Source organism: Chiloscyllium plagiosum, unplaced genomic scaffold, assembly GCF_037043375.1.
Source record: "Chiloscyllium plagiosum isolate Xiang-an unplaced genomic scaffold, Cpla_swu_hap1 HiC_scaffold_5, whole genome shotgun sequence".
Lineage (NCBI taxonomy): Eukaryota > Metazoa > Chordata > Chondrichthyes > Orectolobiformes > Hemiscylliidae > Chiloscyllium > Chiloscyllium plagiosum.
The window spans coordinates 84,549,810-84,572,400 of NW_028270143.1; the positions used below are offsets into that span (position 1 = coordinate 84,549,810).

General features: G+C 41.2%; 1 protein-coding gene across 8 annotated transcripts in view; it reads left to right on the forward strand.

Moving 5' to 3' along the window:
- mllt10 (MLLT10 histone lysine methyltransferase DOT1L cofactor) overlaps positions 1–22,591 on the forward strand; it is a 294,669-nt gene that overhangs the window by 27,876 nt on the left and 244,202 nt on the right. For 4 of the 8 annotated variants that reach the window (XM_087987376.1, XM_087987375.1, XM_087987377.1 and 1 more), the window contains one exon: positions 6,309–6,418. The exons of 3 other annotated variants lie outside the window; for them this stretch is intronic. In XM_087987376.1, the coding sequence (XP_087843502.1) occupies positions 6,309–6,418 (110 nt within the window). Of the gene's footprint in view, positions 1–6,308; positions 6,419–22,591 lie in introns of those variants that run through there. One more of the 8 variants, XM_087987382.1, reaches the window with a different exon arrangement.

Genomic DNA, 22,591 nt, shown 5'->3' on the forward strand with positions numbered 1-22,591 from the left:
ACAAATTTAGGCTCTTGCTCTGATCAGGTGAAAACTTAGTGCTTACCTGATATTTCATTTCAAACTCCACCAACTTTCCAATAACATTCAAGGTAGAGGACGGGAAAATCTTCTGGCTGTAATAGCTGCTCCTTTTTTTTTTGAGGTATTTTAGGTGCTAGAGGTGATTTCCTCGAATTCCAGGAGTAGCAATTACTGTTTCATATGCTGTTGCATTGCATTGTTTTGGAACTTTGGGAAAAAAAAGTCAAAACAACAGCAGTTTTAAAAGGGGGAAGAACAGACAAAGGAATCACATGGTGAGATCAATGCAGGAGAGGAGAGAGAGTTAGATGAACTGGTGTATTCAAAAACAAAAACAGAAATTGCTGGAAAAGCTCAGCAGGTCTTGCAGTATCTGTGCAGAGAAATCAGTTTATGTTTTGGATCTGGCAACCCTTACTCAAATCCTGGACCAGAGTCCAGATTTTGCTAAGATCTAGATCGGGACCAATTGGTACCTTTTTATAAGATGGGCAAAATTTGAAATCCTAGATATTTAAGGACAATAAACGGAATGGATTCATAAATCCTGTAAATTCACCCATTTTTGTTTTATTTCATTAGTCATTGACTGGGCTGGTCTAGTATGTCATAGAGTCATAGACCCTTTGGTCCAACCCATCCGTGCTGACCAGATATCTTAACCTATTTAGTTCCATTTGCCTGCATGTGGCCCATTTCCCTCTAAACCCTTCCTATTTAAATGTCCCTCCAGTTGCCTTTTAAATGCTGTAATTGTACCAGCCTCCGCCACTTCCTCTGGCAGCTCATTCCATATGTGCACCTTCCTCTGGCAGCTCATTCCATATGTGCACCGCCCTCTGCTTGAAAAAAACATTTGCCCCTTTGTTCTCGTGGAGGTGTTGAACATTAAAAATGTTACCTCTCTGGTCTGTAAAGCAGAATGCTATAGAATAGCAGTGTACTTCTGATTTGCTTCTAATCCATTGGCAAGACACTCTGAGCAAGAAGTTTTCTCTCCCTGATACATCATGTAACGTATAATTCTATTGCCATTAATTGGCCAGAGCAGATTGGAAGCAAATACTTTTAGGTAAATCTGCAGAATACTTTCTAGAAGGAAATGGGGAGAGTACAAGACTAACATATACTAATAAAGATAAAAGGTGGGACCAATTAATCCTGTTAACTCTGGAAATCGAGGAATATGCAGAATTGGATTGAGAAAAAGGGAAGCTTAAGGCAGATACCAAGGGCTTGAAACAGCAGAATCTGTATAGGAGTACAGAATGTGCAAGGGGAAACTTGAAAAGGAAATCAGGAGGCCTGAAAGAATAATGACAAAGTAAAATAAAGAAATATCCTAAGTTATTTAAAAAGTATATTCATGATGAAAGGATAAGTAGAGAAAGTATAGGGCCCCATTAAGGACAACAGTGGTAATTTGTGCATGGACCCAGAGGTGTAAGTAGGGTTTTAAATAAACATTCTGGCTTGGTGTTCACTAGTGAGAGGGATAATCTAGTTACAGAAATCTGGAAGAAAGACCGTGATAGATATTTATCTCACATGAGTATGTGGGACTTGAACCCAGGTTTCCTGGGTTACTGCTATAGGCTCTTCTAGTACAGTGGTACTCAGGCCAGAGTCTGCTTGGCCTTTGAGATCAGACATTTACAGACTAATATGGCTGAAGGTTAAAAAGAGTTGTAATGTTCTTAAAGATGTTGGTATACAGTAGGTTCTGAGTGGTATGGCAGGCTTAAAAGTAGATGCATCTTCATTGCTATGTAAAATGTATTCCTGTTAAGTGAAACAAAGGAGGAAACAACAGAGGTATTTGAAATAATTTTCCATTCCTCCCTGACCACAGGAGAGATACCAGATGACCTAGATCTCTTGTGCCCTTCTTAAATAAGATGCTATCAAGAAACCACAGGCCAGTCAGTCTGATCTCTGTGATGGGGAAACTTGGAAACAGTTCTGAAGGACCGATTTCATCTGCATTTCGGCATGCATTTCGGGGAGAGCTTGCCAATTGGATATAAAATTGACTTGATAGTAGGAGACAGAGGGTGGTGGTGGTGGAGGGTTGTTTTACGGACTGGAGGCCTGTGACCAGTGGCGTTCTGCAGGGATTCATGCTGGGTGCGCTTTTGTTTTGTCATTTTTATATAAACTATTTGGATGAGAATTTAGGAAGTATAGTTATTAAATTTGCGAATGACACCAAAATTGGTGGATAGTTGACCAAGTAGAAGTTTATCGAAGATTACAAAGGGATCTTGACCAATGAGCTGAGGGGTGGCAGATGGAGTTTAATTTGAATAAATGTGACATATTGCATTTTGGTAAAACAAACTAGGGTAGGACTTATACAATTAATAGGGCCATGAGTCGTACTGTAGAACAGAGACCCCTAGGGGTTCAAGTACATAATTCTTTGAAATTTGCATCACAGGTAGACAGGGTGGTCAAGAAGGTATTTAGCATGCTTGCATTTGTTACTTAGACTTTTCAGTATAGGAGTCAGAAAATTATGTTGAGGTTGTGCAGGACATTGAGGCCGTTTTAGGAGTACTGTGACCAGTTCTGATCTCTCTGTTATAGGAAGATATTATTAATAATAATAATAATAATAATAATAAGAGAGCGTTCAGAAAAGATTTACCAGGAAGTTGCCCGGAATGGAAGCTAGGTCTCTTTTTACTGGAGCATAGAAGGTTGGAGTTCAACATCAAGATGACTTAATTGATCTTCAAGGGCCTAACTTTCTCTGTAATTGCTCTTTTGCCTTTAATGTATTTGTAGAATCTCTTTGGATCATCTTTACCCTTATCTGCCAAGGCTAGATCCTGTCATCTCTGTACCTTCCTAGTTTTCCTCCTAAGAATGCCCCTACACCCCTAATGTTGTTCAAGAGATTCACTTGAACCCAGTTGTTTATATCTGTTATATGCTTATGTTTTAATTTTGACTAGAACTACAATTTCTATTGTTTCCTAGTTTTGCCAACCTTACCTTTCACTCTTAACAAGATTATATTGCCTCTGAATTCTCAATATCACACTTTTGAAAGCCTCCTACTTGTCAGTTGTCCCTTTACTGCCAGATGATCTACTCCAGTCAACGTATGAATATTCTTATCTCATGCCATTAAAATTTTCCTTACTCCTATTAAAAACTTTTTATGGAAGGCTTATTCTTTTCCATAGTTATTTGCAAACTAATAGAATTATGATCACTAGACCCAAAGGGTTCCCCTACCAACACTTCAGTCACTTGTACTGCCTTCTATCCTAAGAGGGTCAAGTTTTGCTGCTCCTCTGGTAGGAACATTTACATATTGATAAAGAAAATTTTCTTGAGTGCATTTAACAAATTAGTCACCATCCGAACCTTTAACAATATGGCAGTCTGAATTAGTGTTTGGAAAATTAAAATCCCATACTACTACAATCCTATTATTCTTACACTTATTGTGATCTCTACATATTTGTTCCTCAGTTTCCCTCTGGCTGTTGGGGGAGGGTACCTACAGTATAATCCCATTAAGGTGATCATCCCTTTCTTATTTTTAATTTCAACCAATATGTTTTTACTGGACAATCCCTCAGGAATATCCTTTCTAATTATAGTAGGATGTTTTCCTTAATCAAAAACACCACTCCCCTCCCCTCTCGCCTTCCTTTCTATCCTTCCTATAGAATCTAAAACTTGGAACAAAGAGCTGCCAGTCCTGTCTTTGCCAGCCAAGCTTCTGTAATAGCTATTCAATGAAATCTACTTATCAAAAGCTTTGCTGAAGTTTAAGATACCACATGGGAGAATGATAGCAGAGGTAAGAGTCCATGGAATCCAAGAAAATGTGCCAAATTGGATACAGAATTGGAGTAGTGGCAGAAAGGTGATGGTTCAGTGGTGTTTTTGCATGGGTTAATCAGTAGCAAATAGTATTTAATCTGTATAAGTGTGAGGTGATGCACTTAACCAGGACAAACAAGGCAAGGAATACATGATCTATGGTAGAATCGTGAGAAAGCATTCTGTATCAGGTGTGCATGTCCACCAGTTCCTTAAGGTAATGGGACAAAGTGATTAAGAAGGCATATAAGGTACTTGATGGAGGCGTAGAGTGTAAGGGCACGGAGATGATGCTGGAACTGTACAGGATGTTGGTTAGGTTACAGCTAGAGTGTTATGTGTAGTTCTGGAATCAATATTGTAGGAGGGATGTGATTGTACTAGAGAGAGTCCAGAGGAGATTTGCCAGGATGTTTCCTGTGCTGGAATGTTTCAGTTTTGAGAGATGGGATAGACAAGAGTTGTTATCCTTGGAGCAAAGGCGACTGAGTTGGGGTGGGAATATGATTGTAATGTGTGTAAAATTATGAAAAATATAGAATGGAAGTAGTATTTCCCCTTGATAGAGAGATCAGTGTCTGGAGGAATAGATTTAAGGGAAGGGCGAGAAATTTAGAGATGGGGAATATCTTTTTTTTTAACCCAGAGGTCAGTGGGAGTCTGGAACTCGCTGTCTCTGAGAGTGGCAAAGACAGAGGCCTAATAACAACATTTAAGTATTTAGATGTATACTTGTGATGCTAAGGCTTACAAGGCTTTGGGCCAAACACTGGAAAATGGGATTAGAATAGTTAGGCTGTTGTTTTTGACCATCAGACTTAATAGGCTGAATGGCTTTTTTTCTCTGCCTTAGACCTCTGGGACTATTTGCGTTCGCAGCCCAAGTACTGTAGTTATTTTGTACAGTGCCTATTGTAGCATTATAGCTAATACAAATTTTTGTTCTCCCTGACATCCACATATACAGAATTGAAAAATGTTTAATTTGATAATTATCATGACTGACACATCTCAGGTGATTGAGCACAGTTTCATGGGACATTCTGTCAACATCAGCAAGTATGACAAATCTGGGTTGACTCTAGTTCCTCTTCACAAATGCTGCCAGATCTGTTGTTTTTCCAGCAATTTCTGCTTTTATCAGATTATTTTTGAAACCAGTTTTGATCTTTAATTTGAAAATTGTTTCATTGACAAAGTTTCTACTTCTGTTTTGGAAGTGTTTTATTTTCAGTTAGTTTTATGATCAAAAGTCAGCTGATCGAATTCAGATACACAGTAGTGAACATTGATCCCTGGCAGCAAATGTCTTGGCTTAGAAGATTAATTTGTATTGTATATGTGTCTTTAAAGTTATTTTTGAAAAAAAAACTTAAAAAGTGATGCGTGGCATCCTGTCAAGATTGTAAAAAGTATACCTATCTCAATGTGCACTGGGTGTTCTGAATGAGTGTAAGTGATGTGAAGAGAATTTTAAAAATTAATCTGCTGATCAGGTGGAGTATAGTTTGTTTCAATTCATTAGACCATCTAATAACTCGAAAGGTATACTTGCACCAAGTTATGAAACCTTGAATCATTTTGTCTGAGCAGAAAATAGTGTAAGCATTTTTATTACTTTGCCTTAACTCCGTACTATGTGAAGTATTTTTGTTTTTCTTGCTCAGAGGAAATAATTTTGGGATTTAACTTGAATTAGTAACTACTTGATATGATAATTCATGGCTTGTGTGATGTTTAGTGGTATATTTATGGTGCAAGGGCATGAAAGTTCAGCTGAAAATAAAACTCTATTTTGCAAACAAAATATAAACTAGTACATAATGCTATGTGCAAGCTGCAGACTTAGCTATTGTCATCAATAGAGAGCAGATCAGAATATTTACGTTATAACTGTTAAATATTTCTTACTCTTTGAATCCTTGAAAAATATTGTGATCAAAGTGATTGCTGTATAGTGGGTCACTCTAGCCTTGTTGATGCATAGCTGTTAACATTATAGGAGGGGGATGGTGTTAGAAATGTGAACCATCTGGATGATTGTCAGGAATGCTGAGCTACAAGGTTCTTTGTTGGTCTTTCAGCAGTGCTTTCCACGTGTGTCTGGCGTAGTGCCACAAAACAGCACAATGCATTTAATGTGTCACACTTTTAAACTGGAGGTTTGAAAACCTCATTGGCTGAGAGACTGACACATGCCAAGAATTTCAGTCAACACATTCAGGACATTATTAGGATTTTCGAGCTTAGCGCTTGGATGCCTTTTGGTCTATATAATATGAATGTAATACTGTGTTTTGTTGATTGTCACAGGCTGATTTATGGATTTTCTTTTCTTGACTACAGAATTGAGAAGATTTTGTATTTGTATTAGGCATAAAATCTAACTTTGTGTTACTTTTTATGTAGTTTGTAATTTTTTTGTTTTGATTTATGCACAGGTTGGGCCCATGTGGTTTGTGCACTTTATATTCCAGAGGTGCAGTTTGCAAATGTTACTACAATGGAACCTATTGTACTACAGTACGTTCCTCATGAACGCTTCAACAAGGTAATTTAAATTCTTAAACCAAAACCAAAATTACACTAATTTTCAGTGGTTTAAAATATAAGCCTTCAAATGCACACTTTAACTAAACTGTACCATGCTTGAATTATAGGGCTATCTATAACTGTTCATCTTGGTTGCCACTTTTGGAATAGTTTTTGGCTTGGTTGCTAGCTCAGCATTTTGAAGAGGCAGTTTTTCTTCCATTGTGTAATCTGTAGGAACAACTAATTTTCATATAATTTGATGTGTTCTTGGATATGGCATTATTTGTTCTATTTTTATTACAAGTGGACTTCCTGTCTGTTGAAGTATTGGATCTAGTAGCCCAGTCGGTATCCTCTCCATTTGAAATTTGTTACAAATCGGGCCTTTTAGCTTATTGGATAGTCATTCTCAAATATCTGTTCCAGTATTTGAGAGAGAAACACAAGTTAGGAGACTCAAATTACCAGACATACTTCATTATTTTACCTAGGGTAAAGCCCAGTGTGAGCCTTTTTTAAGCAAGTCTTTTTTTATATTTTCTATTTAAGTATAGATGTGGAGACGTTTGGTTTCTTTTGGATTAATTTGCTCTTGCAAGTGTTTAAATTTTATCCTCTTAGAATGTTCAACCAAAAAATAGGGATCAACTATTTGTGCAGAGCATGATTTTTCACTTTTAGAAAAATTGCTGTGAAGAGCTGTATGTGTATGTAAGTTTGCTCGCTGAGCTGGATGCTTTGTCACCATACTAATAACATCATCAGTGAACCTCTGAAGTGCTGGTGTTATGTCCTACTTTCTATTTATGTGTTTAGGTTCATCAGTGAGCCTCTGGTGAAAACACTGGTGATGTTACCAGTTTACATCCAGAACCTCAGCCTGAGCTACAAATTTTCTCAAACTTGCTAACAGAGCTGTATGTGTTACAGCTCAAATTCAGATGAAGATGAACATTCACATGGATGTTAGATTGGATTGAAAAATTGTTTTCTTAAAATCTGTCACATTTGTATGGGTTTATTCTACAGTTGGAAGCTTTCGCTTTGATCCGATGTTCTCTCCAAATTATTCTTTGTGTACAACCAGTTCAAGTGTGTAATCTGGACTTCTGTATACGTGTGCAGACCCACAGCTTAGTGAGCATTGGTCTTAGTCAAGTTGCTATGCTCATGACGTAATGATCGCTGACAAATTGTCCTGACCTGGTTGTCATTAAATCAAATTACCCCATTTGCTAATAATGCGCACTGACCACAGTGTATGAGTGATGAGTTGGCTCTGATAGTAACATTTCCCAAACTGAAAGGAATGACAGTGGATAGGCAAGGGTAACCATTCAAAGAACAAATGGGTGAATTACAAAAGTTGTTTATTGCTGTCTGGTGGAAGTGTGCAAAGAGGACAGTGGTAAATTATGGCTTTTTGAGGGAAGTTAGAGATAGTATTAGCTGCGAAGGAAAATATAAATTTGCAAGGAAATAATACAGTCCTGAAGATTGGGAACAGTTTAGAAGTCAGCAAAGGAGGACCAAAGAATTGATTTTTAAAAAGGGGAAATTAGAGTATGAGTGTAAACTTATGGAGAACATAGAAACTTTTACAGTCAGGTCTTAATGGTATTTAAAGAGAAAAAGATTGATGAAAACCAATGTAGATCCCTTAGTCCAAAATGAGAATAAAGAAATGGTTGATGAACTAAATTCATAATTTGCTTCTGCCGCTATAAAGGAGGACATAAATAACATACCAGAGATCATGGGGAAAACAGGGTTTATTGAAGGGGAGGAACTGAAGCAAATCTGTATTAGAGAAATGGTCTTTGAGAATTTGATACGATTGAAGGTTGATAAATCCCAAAGGCCTGATAATCTAGATTCCAGAGTACGTAAGGAAGTGGCTAGAACTAGTGGTTGCATTGACTGTCACCTTTCAAGATTCTAGATTCTATAGACAGTTCCTACAAATTGGAGGTTGCTAATGTAACCCCACTATTTGAAAAGGGAAGTAGAGAGAAAACAGAATTATAGGCTGATAGAGAGATTCTTTATCAGTAGATGAATCGAGGGTAATGGTGGAAAAATGCAGGAAAGTAGGTGTGAGAAATGTCTGATCAGCCATGATCCTATTCAATTGCAGAACAGGTTTGAGGGTCTCAAATGGCCTACTCCTGTTCCGATTTCTTATGGTCTTACAGACCAGTGATTCTGATGTTGGTAGTGGGGAAGATGCTGCATCCATCATCAAGGATTTTATAGCAGAGCGCTTGGAAAACAAAGGTGGAATCAGACACCGTCAGCCTGGGTTTACAGAAGGGAACTAATGCTTGAGCAATCTACTGGAATTCTATGAGGATGTAACTCCTAGAGTTGATTAAGGGATGAAGTGAATCATAGAATCCCTACTTGTGGAAATAAGCCCATCAAGTCCACACCAACCCTCCGAAAAGCATCCCACTCAGACCCACCCCCAAAACCCTTGGTCTATCCCTGTAAAATTGCGTTTCCCATGGGCAATCCACCGAACCTACACATCCTTTGTACTGTGGGAGGAAACCAGAGCACCCGGAGGAAATCCACGCAGACAATGAAGAATGTGCAAACTCCACATGGCCGTCAGAGAGTGAAATTGAGCCAGTCCCTGGCACTGTGAAACAGCAATGCTAACCACTGTTCCGTCTTGTAGTTCGTTAAGACTTTCAAAAAGCTTTTGATAAAGTACTATGCAAGAGATTAATAGGTAAAATTAAAAGCACGTGTGATTGGGAAATGGGTAGAAAATTGGTTAGCAGACAGGAAATTAAAGCCTAAGAATAAATGGGACTTTCTGAATGGCAGGCAGGCACTACTGTGGTACTGCAGGGATTGGTAGTAGAACCTCGGCTATTTGCAATATATATTAATGTTTTAGATGAGGTAACTGTGTCATCTGCAAATATTGAGATATTACATAATGTTGAGTGAAAAGGTGCATTGTGAGGATGCAGTAGAGATGTTGCAGTGTGATATGGATAAGCTGAGTGACTGAGCAAATGCATGGCAAATATTGTACAGCATGGATAAAAATGAGGTAATCCACTTAGGCAGCAACAATAGGAAGGCTGATTAACATTTGAATGGTTGTAGGTTGAGAGGGGAATGTTTGATAAGAGTTGAGTTTCCTTGTGCACCAGTTATAGAGATGTACAGCACAAAAGCAGACTCTTTGGTCCAACTCATCCATGCCGATCAGATATCCCAACCTAATCTAATCCCACCTGCCAGCACCTGGCCCATATCCCTCTAAACCCTTCCCATTCATATACCCATCCAACTGTCTCTTAAATGTTGCAATTGTACCAGCCTCCACTACTTCCTCTGGCAGCTCATTCCATACACGTACCACCCTCTGCGTGAAAAAGTTGCCCCTTAGGTCTCTTTTATATCTTTCCCCTCTCATCCTACACCTATGCCCTCTAGTTCTAGACTCCCCGGACCCAGGGAAAAGACTTTGTCTAGTTATTCTATCCATGCCCTTCATGATTTTATAAACCTCTATAAGGTCACCCCTCAGGCTCTGACGCTCCAGGGAAAACAGCCCTAGCTTCTTCTACCTCTCCCTAGATCTCAAATCCTCCAACCCTGGCAACATCCTTGTAAATCTTTTCTGAACCCTTACAAGTTACACAATATCTTTTTGATAGGAAGGAGACCAGAATTGCACGCAATATTCCAACAGTGGTCTAACCAGTCATTTACAGCCGCAACATAACCTCCCAATTCCTGTACTCTATACTATGCCCAATAAAGGAAAGCCATACTAAGTGCCGCCTTCACTATCCTATCTACCTGAGACTCCACTTTCAAGGAGCTATGAACCTGCACTCCAAGGTCTTTGTTCAGCAACACTCCCTAGGACCTGACCATTTTTTTAAATAGATATTTTTATTAGAAATTTAACATTTTTACAAGTTTACAAAAATAAACAAAACTCTCAAATATAAACATTGAAATACAATTAAATCAAATATACAATAGCCAAAATTTAACAAAAGAATAAAAAAAACCGAAAAAGAAAAAAAACCAAAACTCAACTATCTACTAATCAGTTTGACCAGTTCCAAAAACGCACCATTCTCCCAATTCCTTCGACTCTGCCGCATCTGCTCCCAGGAGGACCAGTTCCAAAAACGCACAACCCAGATGGCCTCCTTCTTCAAGGACCGCAATTTCCCCCCCGACGTGGTCGACGATGCCCTCCACCGCATCTCTTCCACTTCCCGCTCCTCCGCCCTTGAACCCCTCCCCTCCAACCGCCACCAGGACAGAACCCCACTGGTCCTCACCTACCACCCCACCAATCTCCATGTACAGCGCATCATCCGCCGTCATTTCCGCTACCTCCAAACGGACCCCACCACCAAGGATATATTTCCCTCCCCTCCCCTATCAGCATTCCGTAAAGACCACTCCCTCCGTGACTCCCTCGTCAGATCCACACCCCCCACCAACCCAACCTCCACTCCCGGCACCTTCCCCTGCAACCGCAGGAGGTGCAAGACTTGCGCCCACACCTCCCCCCTTACCTCCCTCCAAGGCCCCAAAGGAAACTTCCATATCCGCCACAGATTCACCTGCACCTCCACACATATCATCTATTGCATCCTCTGCACCCGATGTGGCCTCCTCTATATTGGGGAGACAGGCCGGCTACTTGCGGAGCGTTTCAGAGAACACCTCTGGGACACCCGGACCAACCAACCCAACCACCCTGTAGCTCAACATTTCAATTCCCCCTCCCACTCCACCAAGGATATGCAGGTCTTTGGACTCCTCCATCGTCAGACCACAACAAAACGACGGTTGGAGGAAGAACGCCTCATCTTCTGGCTAGGAACCCTCCAACCACAAGGGATGAACTCGGATTTCACCAGTTTCCTCATTTCCCCTCCCCCCACCCTGTCTCAGTCAAATCCATCGAATTCAGCACCGCCTTCCTAACCTGCAATCTTCTTCCCGACCTCTCCGCCCCCACCCCAGTCTGACCTATCACCCTCACCTTGACCTCTTTCCACCTATCACATTTCCGACGCCCCTCCCCCAAGTCCCTCCTCCCTACCTTTTATCTTAGCCTGCTGGACAAACGTTCCCCATTCCTGAAGAAGGGCTTATGCCCGAAACGTCGATTCTCCTGTTCCCTGGATGCTGCCTGACCTGCGCTTTTCCAGCAACATATTTCCCGCTATCTACTAATCTAACCTACAACTAACCAGTGTATATTTAAGTCTCTTACATGCTCGGAATGTGTTAACATCAGATGTAATAAAACCCGTATTCATGCGGGATTCCTCTCCTAAGGGGCCCCGGACCAGCCAGGTTTGTAATCTCAATTAAATAAAAGCCCTTGTTAGGATAGCCGAAATATCTGTATTTATGTAATTCAAGAAGGGCTGCCATATTTTATAAAATAATTCGGTCTTTCGGTGCACCATATTTGTAAGGAAGGCAAGGGGAATACACTCCATAATTAATCTGTGCCAATTTGAAAGTCCGGGGGGCCCTAAGCCACCCAGTTCACCAAAATAGTTTTCCTTGCACAGAAAGAAAGAATAAAAAAATAGTCTCTTCCCGTACATGTCCAGGGAAGGAAAGTTCGAAAAGCCCAAAAGGAGAGATACAGGGTCCACTTTAATTTCCGTTCCTAAAATTTCTGTCAGGGTACTTGCAACTTTAGTCCAATATCTACGGATCTTATGACAGGTCCATAGGCAATGTACAAGGGTGCCCACCTCTATTTTGCATTTGGGACACATTGGAGATGCTCCTGCCTTAAATTTTGCCAGTCGAACCGGTGCTATATGGGCCCTATGAAGTATCTTCAGCTGGATAGTCTGGGTTCTGTTACAGATAGTAATTCTTCTAGCGTTTTCCCAAATATCATTCCACGTTTCTATAGAGATTTCTAGTCCCAAATCCTGATCCCACGTTTTAAGCAGATTATCCATATCTCCCGATACTTCATCATGTAGTAAATGATAAATAGTACTGACGGAAGATACCCCCACTGGTCGTAGGACACTACATTCTCTATCTGATTTATAAAGACTATCTAATAACGTAGTCGTCTTCTGTATATAATCTCGAATTTGGAAATATCGAAAGAGGTCTCCATTAGGTAATCTGAATTTCTGACGCAGCTGTTCAAAAGACATCAGGACCCCATCCTTAACTAGGTCCCCTAAACATGAGATACCCCTGGATCTCCAGAGTTTAAAACTGGCATCTGTAAACCCTGGTTGGAATCCCCATGCTCCCACTATCGGTGCATAGGGGGATGTTTTATGTGAGTTGCCCTCATTTTGCCGCATTATATTCCAGGCCTTAATTGTGTTTAGTATTATAGGGTTTTTAGTGATCTGTAATGATTTTCCTCTTGTCTGAAAATATAAGGTTAATAAGTGGGTATTTTACTTGAGAGGCCTCGATGCCCAACCAGATTGATTGGGTCTTGTCTGATCCACAATCAGCTATGTAACTTAATAGGGAACTTAACTGATATTTCCTAAAGTCTGGGAAGTCCAATCCTCCCCTTGCCTGTGGAAGCTGTAGCTTCTTCAGCTTAATGAGGGGCCATCTATGATTCCAGATAAAGGAACCCAGCCAGCCATATAATTTACGTAGAGCCGTCCTCTGCAGCATCACCGGAAGCATTCTCATAGGATATAGGAGACGGGGCAGGACATTCATTTTGATTAGCACTATTCTACCCAACCAGGAAATTTGAAGGTCTCCCCATCGCTGGAGGTCCTGCCTTATCCTTTCCAGTAAATGCACAAAATTAGCCTTATACAACTGACCAAATACTGGAGTAATAAAAATGCCTAAATATAAGAAGCCCTCCAGGGACCAACGAAAGGGAAAAAGGGATCCGTCCACTAAGTGGGGTGTCATAGCAAGGCCGCCCATTGGCATAGCCTCCGATTTTGAAAAATTAATTTTATAGCCTGAGAATGCGCTAAATGTATTAATAACTTGGATTAGGCGAGGTACGGACATCAGAGGATTACTGAGGAATAGAAGAACATCATCTGCATAAAGGGTAATTTTATGTTTACCTGTACCAATCCTCGGGGCCGTTATATTAGGATCAGCCCGTATAGTTTCTGCTAGTGGTTCAATTATTAGCGTAAATAACAATGGCGAGAGGGGACATCCCTGACGGCAGCCCCTACCCACACTGAAGCTATCCGAACCTAATCCATTGGTAACCACAACTGCTTTGGGATCATTCAACAATGTTGAGACCCATTTGGTAAACACCTGTCCAACGCCAAACCTTTCCAATGTGTAAAACAAATATGACCATTCAACCCTATCAAATGCCTTTTCTGCGTCTAATGAAACTACTACTCCTCCTGGTATCTTTCCCTGATGACAGGCTTGAATCATATTCACAACCCTTCTAATATTATTGGATGATCTACGGCCCTTAATAAACCCTGTCTGATCCTCCTTTATAATATGTGGCAGTACCCTTTCTAGTCTCAGTGCTAACGTTTTAGAAAGGATTTTAAAATCTACATTTAGCAAGGATATTGGTCTATGTGATGTACAATCTTCTGGATCCTTTCCTTTTTTAAGGATAAGAGAAATATTTGCTTCTTTCAGCGAAGGCGAGAGACAGCCCTGACTATATGCATAGTTATACATGTCCATAAGTGGACCAGCCAATATTTCTGTAAATTCTTTATAGAGTTCAGCTTGAAAACCATCTGGGCCCGGTGCCTTACCACTCTGAAGTTGCCTAATTGCATCAAGTATTTCTTGGACTGTTAGAGGAGCATTTAGGACTGATACCTGTCCCGGAGTTAGGCCTGGAAAGATCAAATTTTTAAAAAATGACTGCATCCTCCTCGTCCTACCTTCACAATCCTGCGATTTATATAACTCAGAATAAAATTCTCTAAAGATCGCATTAATCTTTTTATGGTCATGAGTCAAAATACCCGTACTTTTCTTGATAGATGTAATAGTCTGAGGGGCCTTTTTTTTCTTTGCAAGAAATGCTAAGTATCTACCCGGTTTGTCGCCATATTCATATAACCTTTGTTTTGCAAATAATATTTCCCTCTTAGCCGTTTTGAGTAAGCGTCGTGTTTAGAGCTGTCCAAAGAGCCGTAATCCTTTGCAATTTAATAATAGAAGGTCTATCAGTGTATGCTGTTTCAGCTGCTTTTAAGCGAGCTTCAAGCAGATGCTGTTGTTCTCCCTTCAATTTCTTCTGGGTCGCTGAGTAGGAGATGATCAAACCTCACGTGTAAGCTTTGATGGTCTCCCACATCATTGATAGCTGTTGCTAGCTGTACCTGAATTAATTTCTAAAAAAGTTTGAAATTCTTGAGAGAAGTACTTTACAAATTTACTATCTTTCATTAGGAAGGGGTCCATACGCCAATGCCGAGGGGATGTCCCATTGTTCCTCGCCTTAGTTAGGACCTTACCATTAAGTGTATAAGTCCTGTTAAGATTTTCTTTCCCAAAATGCAGCACCTCGCATTTATCTAAATTAAACTCCATCTGCCACTTCTCAGCCCATTGGCCCATTTGATCAAGATCCTGTTGTAATCTGAGGTAACCTCCTTCGCTGTCCACCATACGTCCAATTTTGGTGTCATCAGCAAACTTACTAATTATACCTCTTATGCTCACATACAAATCATTTATATAAATGACAAAAAGTAGTGGAGCCAGCACCGATCCTTGTGGCACTCCACTGGTCACAGGCCTCCAGTCTGAAAAGCAACCCTCCACCACCACCCTCTGTCTTCTACCTTTGAGCCAGTTCTGTATCCAAATGGCGAGTTCTCCCTGTATTCCATTAGATCTAACCCTGCTCACCAGTTTCCCATGGGGAACCTTGTCGAACGCCTTACTGAAGTCCATATAGATCACATCTATCGCTCTGCCCTCATCAATCCTCTTTGTTACTTCTTCAAAAAACTAAATCAAGTTTGTGAGACATGATTTCCCACACACAAAGCCATGTTGACTATCCTTAATCAGTCCTTGCCTTTCCAAATACATGTACATCCTGTCCCTCAGGATTCCCTCCAACAATTTGCCCACCACTGACATCAGGCTCACTGGTCTATAACTCCCTGGCTTGTCCTTACCACCTATCTTAAACAACGCTGAAAGTAACGAAGGCAAACTACATATTGTCTTTCAAAGCAAGAAGGTTAGAGTATAGGAACAAGGATATTTTCCTGCAATTTTTCAAGTCCTAGAGATGTATAACATGGAAGCAGACCTTTCGGTCCAACTTGCCCATGCTAACCAGACATCTTAAATTAATCTAGTCTCATTTGCCAGCACTTGGCCCATATGCCTCTTAAACTCTTCCTATTCATGTATCCATCCAGATACCTTTTAAATGCTGAAATTGTACCAACCTCTTCCATTTCCTCTGGTAGCGCATTCCATACATGCACCACCCTCTATGTGAAAAAGGTGCCCCATGGGTCCTTTAGAAATCTTTGCCTCTCGCCCAAAGCCAGGCCTTCTAGTTCTAGACTCCCCCACCCCAGGGAAAATACTGTGTCTATTTATCCTATCAGTGCCCCTCATGATTTTATAAACCTCTGTGAGGTCACCCCTCAGCCTCTGATGCTCCAAGGAAATCACTCCTAGCCTATTCAGCCTCTCCCGATAGCTCAAATCCTCCAACCCTGGCAACATCCTTGTAAATCTTTCCGAACCCGTTCAAGTTTCTCAGCATCCTTCCAATGGGAGGGACACCAGAACTGCGCATACTATTCCAAGAGTGGTCTAACCAACGTCTTGTACAGCTGCAACGTGACGTCCTAAATTCTATACTCAGTGCACTGACCAATAAAGGAAAGCATACCAAACGCTTTCTCTCCTATCCTCTCTATCTGCAACTCCACTTTACAAGGAGCACACACCTGGTGGGGGATCTGGCCTGGTCCATAACACCCAGAGAGTGGTGAGCCTGTGGAATTCACACCACAAACTAGTTGAGGCCAAAACATTTGTGTGTTAAGAAGGAAATAGATATAACTGTTGCACCTAAAGGCATCAAGGGATATGAGGAAAGGATGGGATTAGGTTATTGATCTCTTGAGATCAGCCACAACCATAGTGAATGACTGAGCAGGCTCAAGGGGTTGAATAGCCTTCTGTTCCTATTTTGTATGTTTCTGTGACTTAGCGTGGTCCTCTTGGCCAAGAGTTATGGATACTGGCCTACAAGACCCATCAGTGCCTTTTAACCATTCGATGGTTCTCAGTCAGGCAGTCTTTGTGGGGAGGGAGTGAAATTTATTGCTTCAGGGAGATGACTTTTTCATCAGAACTGAAGAGCTAGTTTGTTTTATGATTACACCGTAGCTACAGAAACATGAATTCATATAGCATCTTGAGTATTGGAAAATGCTTCATGTCACCTTATTGGAATGTAATTGGAGGAAAATAGGCACTGAACCGATGGAGAAGGTATTAGGATTGTGACGGAAAGAGTCATAACGAGGAGATTTTCAGATTGCTAAGAAGAAAAGAGTTGAAAAGGTTTGGCAAAAGAATTCCAAGCTACTGTTGATGTAACTGTAACTGAAGGTATGGCGGGCAATGGATAGGAAGACACAAGTCATAGCTTGGGATATGGAGTTCTTGGAGTGGTAGATATTATACAGTTGGAGTGGGATGAGTCCTTGTAGCAATGTGAAAATGTGGATGAGATTTTATTGTCAAAATTTACCACACAAAGAAATTGACATATTTGACCTTGATCTTGACTTCTAACACAAAGTTCCTCTTGCATCATGAAGACTGCCTGCTTCCACCCTTTGTCCATCTTTGTTCTGCTCAGTTACTCTGTTGTTGAAACTTTTTAATCCATGCTTTTGTTACATTTAGATGAAACTATTGTAATACTGTCTTTACTGACCTGGCATTTTTTATCATGCCTTCATAAACTTGAACTCAATGAAAACACTCATTATTATAATGGAGCTTTGAGTAAAGAAATTTTCAGTAGTCTATCTAAAATAGGTAGTAAGAGTTTATGTTGTAAATTCTAGTTATTGTAAAAATGGTGCCCAGGTGCCTTGCTCTGTGGAAAGCAGAGTAAATAGTTTTTGGATGTAGGTTTGCTCGTTGAGCTGGAATGTTCAGTTTCAGACATTTTGTCACCATACTTGAACATCTTCAGTGAGCCTCCGGATGAAGCACTTGTGATATGGCCTGCTTTTTACTTATTTGTTTAAGTTTCTTTTGGGGTGATGTCATTTCCTGTGGTGACATTTCCTGTGGTGATGTCATTTCCTTTCTTTTTCTCAGGGGTTGGTAAATGGGATCCGAGTCAATGTGTTCGTTGATAGAGTTCTGGTTGGAATACCGTGCTTCGAGGAGTTCTCGCGCATGTCTCTGCTTGGCTGCTTGTTGGATGCTGCCTGAATTGCTGTGCTCTTCCAGCACCACTGATCCAGAATCTGCTTGGCTTGTCCTAGGATGGATGTGTTGTCCCAGTGAAAGTGATATCCTTCCTCACCTGTATGTAAAGATACTAGTGAGAGTGGGTCATGCCTTTTTGTGGTGAATTGATGTTCGCTTGATGGACATGCCAAACAGAGACATGCGCGAAGATTCCAAGAAGTATGGCATTCCAACCAGAACTCTATCAGCAAACACGTTGACTTGGATCCCATTTACCACCCTCCGAGAAAAAGAACAGGAAATGATGTCACCAACTGAAACCTAAACACATAAATAAAAAGTGGGCCATATCACCAGTGCTTCATCTGGAGGCTGACTGATGTTACCTAGTAGGTTGACGAAACGTCTGAAACCGAACCTTCCAGCTCAGCGAGCAAACCTACATCCAGAGCCTCAACCTGAGCTACAAATCTTCTCAAAACTCGCCAAATAACTTTTTTGGTTTATTTTAAAAGTAAACAAAAGCATGAGTGGGTGGAATCAGGCTCTAAGACCCAGGGTTTTAGTTTTTAGTTGTTGGAGTTGAAGCTGCTAAATGTGGCTGTCCGCTGCTGCGAAAGCTTGCGTGTTCTTTCTGTTAGATTAATATTGTATTCCTTCTCCTGGGCTAGAGGAGACAACAAATCAGGGAAATCTATTTTGTTGAATTTTGCTTATGCTTAAAGGTGTGTTTATGGGATGCTGCTATATTGGAATAGTTATAAAATCATAGCGATGTACAGCGTGGAAACAGATTGGCCGGTCCGACTCATGTATGACGACCAGATATCCTACCCTAGTCTAGTTCCATTTCACAGCATTTGGCCCATATCCCTCTAAACCCTTCCTATTCACGTACCCATCCAGATGCCTTTTAAATTTTGCAGCTATAAAAACCTCCACCACGACTGACAGCTCATTTCATACATGTACTTCCCTTTTGCGTGAAAAAGTTGCCCCTCAGGTCCCTTTTAAACCTTGACCATGGGGAAAAGCAGTTGGCTTGTCCTGTAGTCTTGAATGTTATGACATTTCAAGTGCTGAACTCAGAATTTGGGGTTGGATAGCTCAGTTGGCTGGATGGCTAGTTTGCAATGCAGAGTCATGTCAATGGCATTGGTGCAATTGCTGCAGTGGCCCTGCTTACCATGAAGAACACTAACACTCAATCTGTCTCCTCACCTGAGGCTTGGTGATCCTCTGGTTAAACCACCACCAGTTATCTCTCCCAAATGAGAAAGCACCTGTAAGTTTTGGTAAGACTATGGCTATGCAACCTTTTAATTTTTTTAATTAAAGTTTGAGGTTTGGTGTCACAGCTACCCTCCCAGGTGGTGCATTTCAAATTCCCACAACTCTCTGGATGAAGATCATTTTACTGAAACCACCTTCAAAACTACTTTCTTTACCTTAAAATTATATCCTATTATTGATTTTTCAACTCAAGGGAACAGGTTCTTTTTAATCCACCCTGTCCATGCACCTCCAGTCATATAAACGTCAATCGGGTCCCTCCTTGGCCTTCTCTGCTCTAAAGAAAGCAGCCTGAGTGTATCAGTCTCTTCACAGCTAAACTGTTTCATCCCAGGTAACATCTTCTGCAGCCCCATCCAAAGCAATCACATGCTTCCCATAATGCAGTGACGTGAACTGCACATCATACTCCAGGTGTTGCCTAACCAAAATCCTTTATAACTCCAATATAGCCTAACTGCTATTATAATCTGTGCAGCAAGATAGCATGGTGGCTCAGTGGTTAGCACTGCTGCCTCACTAGCGCTAGGGACCCAGGTTCAATTCCAACCTTTGGTGGCAGCATTTTTAGAGTTTACAGGTTCTCTCTATGTTTACGTGGGTTTCCTCTGGCTGCTCTGGTTTATTCCCATAGCCCGAAAATGTGCAAGTAACGTGGATTGGCCATACTAACATGACCCATCTTGCAGGCTAGGTGGATTAGCCATTGAAAATGTCGAGTTGTTGGTCTGGGTGGGGTGTTCTTTGGAGGTTGGTGTGGACTCAGTGGGCCAAATGTCCTGCTTCCACACTTTGGGAACCTGATGAAGGCAGGTATGTCGTATGCTGCCTCAACGATCTTGCTTTGAGGGCTGCAGACAAACATCTTGAGATTCCTCTGTTTCTCTGACCTTCCTAGTGATCTGCCATTCATTGAGTACTGCCTTGTCTTGTTACTATTCTCAAAGTGCATCCAATCATGCTTTCAGGGTTAAATTCCATTTGCTACCAATCTGCACATTGGACCAATCTACTTATCTCCTGTAATTTAAGACATCTGCCCTCTCTGTCAACATCTCAGTCAATGTTCATATCATCTACAGACTTCCTTATCTTGCTGCACATCCCCCCCCCCCCCCAACAATTTCTTTTATATCGCTTGTCTGTATCATGAACACTAAAAGACACTACACTAATTCCTGTGGAACGTCACTGGCTTCCACTCTCTCAGACAGCTTTTACCACTATCCTCTATCTCCTGCCACCAAAACTGAATTTGAATGTAACTTGCCAAGTAACCCACGTACTTTTACCTTCTTTCACATGTGAGACCTTGTCAAAGGCTTTGCTTAAACCCTATAGCTATATCAACTGCACTGTCCTCATCTACACATCTGGTCACCTTCTTAAAAGGCAATCAAGTTTGTTAAGGAGAAAGTGAGGTCTGCAGATGCTGGAGATCAGAGCTGGAAATGTGTTGCTGGAAAAGCGCAGCAGGTCAGGCAGCATCCAGGGAACAGGAGAATCGACGTTTCGGGCATAAGCCCTTCTTCAGGAATGAGGAAAGTTTGTCCAGCAGGCTAAGATAAAAGGTAGGGAGGAGGGACTTGGGGGAGGGGTGTCGGAAATGTGTTTTTCGACGGTTGGAGGAAGAACGCCTCATCTTCCGTCTAGGAACCCTCCAACCACAAGGGATGAACTCGGATTTCACTAGTTTCCTCATTTCCCCTCCCCCCACCCTGTCTCAGTCAAATCCATCGAATTCAGCACCGCCTTCCTAACCTGCAATCTTCTTCCCGACCTCTCCGCCCCCACCCCAGTCTGACCTATCATCCTCACCTTGACCTCTTTCCACCTATCACATTTCCGACGCCCCTCCCCCAAGTCCCTCCTCCCTACCTTTTGTCCAGCAGGCTAAGATAAACTTTCCTCATTCCTGAAGAAGGGCTTATGCCCGAAACGTCGACTCTCCTGTTCCCTGGATGCTGCCTGACCTGCTGCGCTTTTCCAGCAACACATTTCCAATCAAGTTTGTTAGGCATGACCTCCCTCTGACAAATCCATGCTGACTATCCCTGATAAAACCTGCCTCTTCAAGTGGAAATTAATAATGTCTTTCAGAATTTTCCCCAGTAGTTTCCCTACCATGATGTGAGACTCACTGGTCTGTAATTCCCTGGTTATCTCTACCACCCTCCTTGAAAGATGGAACAAAATTAGCAGCTCTTTGGCACCTCTCCTAAGACCAGAAAGGAATTAAAAGTTTGGGTCAGAGCCCTGTAAGTATCTCCTCTGACTCCCACAGGAGCCTGGGATGTTATTCATCTGGACCTGGAGATTTGTCCATTTTTAAGTTTGCCGAAACCTCCTGTACCTCCTCACTCCCTCCATCAGTCTGCTCAAGAACCTCCTAGCAAATTCAGGAAGAGGGACTATCTACATCCTCCTCCTCTTGAGTGAAAACAGATGTGAATACTCATTCAACAATCTGTTAATGTCCTTTGGTTCCATGAACAGATTGGCCCCCTTGGTCCTTAATGATCCTAACTCTTTCTCTTATTATTCTCTCCTTCTTGATATATTTACAGAATACCTTGAGATTCTCCCAAACCTTAACTGCCAGTTATTTTTTTTCCTCATTCCCCTCTTTGTTCTCCTAATTGCTTTAAGTTCCATCCTGCACTTGCTGTTAATGAGGGCCTCTGTTAATTTGCTCCCTTCTGTAAATGTTAGAAGCCTCTCTTTTTTTCCCCCTCATCAATTCCAGAATATTCCTACATAGCCAAGATTCTTTGGGCTCTTTGCACCGACATTTCCCCCTTAAGAGAACATGTTGGGCCTGTAATCTCCCTATTTCCTTTATGAACGCCTGCCTCCCCTCCCCCACTGTTCAGCTGTATGTTTACCCTCTCATAGATCTTCCCAGTCTCCTTTGGCCATATACTGCCATTCCCCAATCCAAACCGTGTTTTGCACACCATATTTTTGCTTTTCTATATCAGACTTAAAAGGTACAGTGTACTGTTTGCTATTATTAAAATGCATTCCCATGGCCATTGTTATAACGTGGTAAACCCCACCCCTTGTTAATTTTAAACCAGCAACACACATAGGATTTATTCCATATGGTAATGTGTGAAAATCTTGAGGCCAAGAACTATTTAAAGTACAAAGTAACAACTTTATTAAAGTAGAGCAGAGAATAGTTAACTAACAACTGTTTACAACTCCTTCCTATCTTTTTTACATTTCTTTCTCTAATACTAGTCCAATAAAACAGCTGATTAAGATTTTCCAAAAATTCAAATTTCAAAACCAGCCAGCTGTCAATCTTCTCTTTGTATTTCCTCTGTCTTTTCTTCGGGATTTCTGTTTCACAGGTCACTGATCAGCAAAGGTACCTTTTAAGAGAGCTAATTTTCTGGGCAGTCTACATGTGTTGGTGTTTTGGCAGTTCTCTATCAATTTTTCCTGGTTTTATACCCCC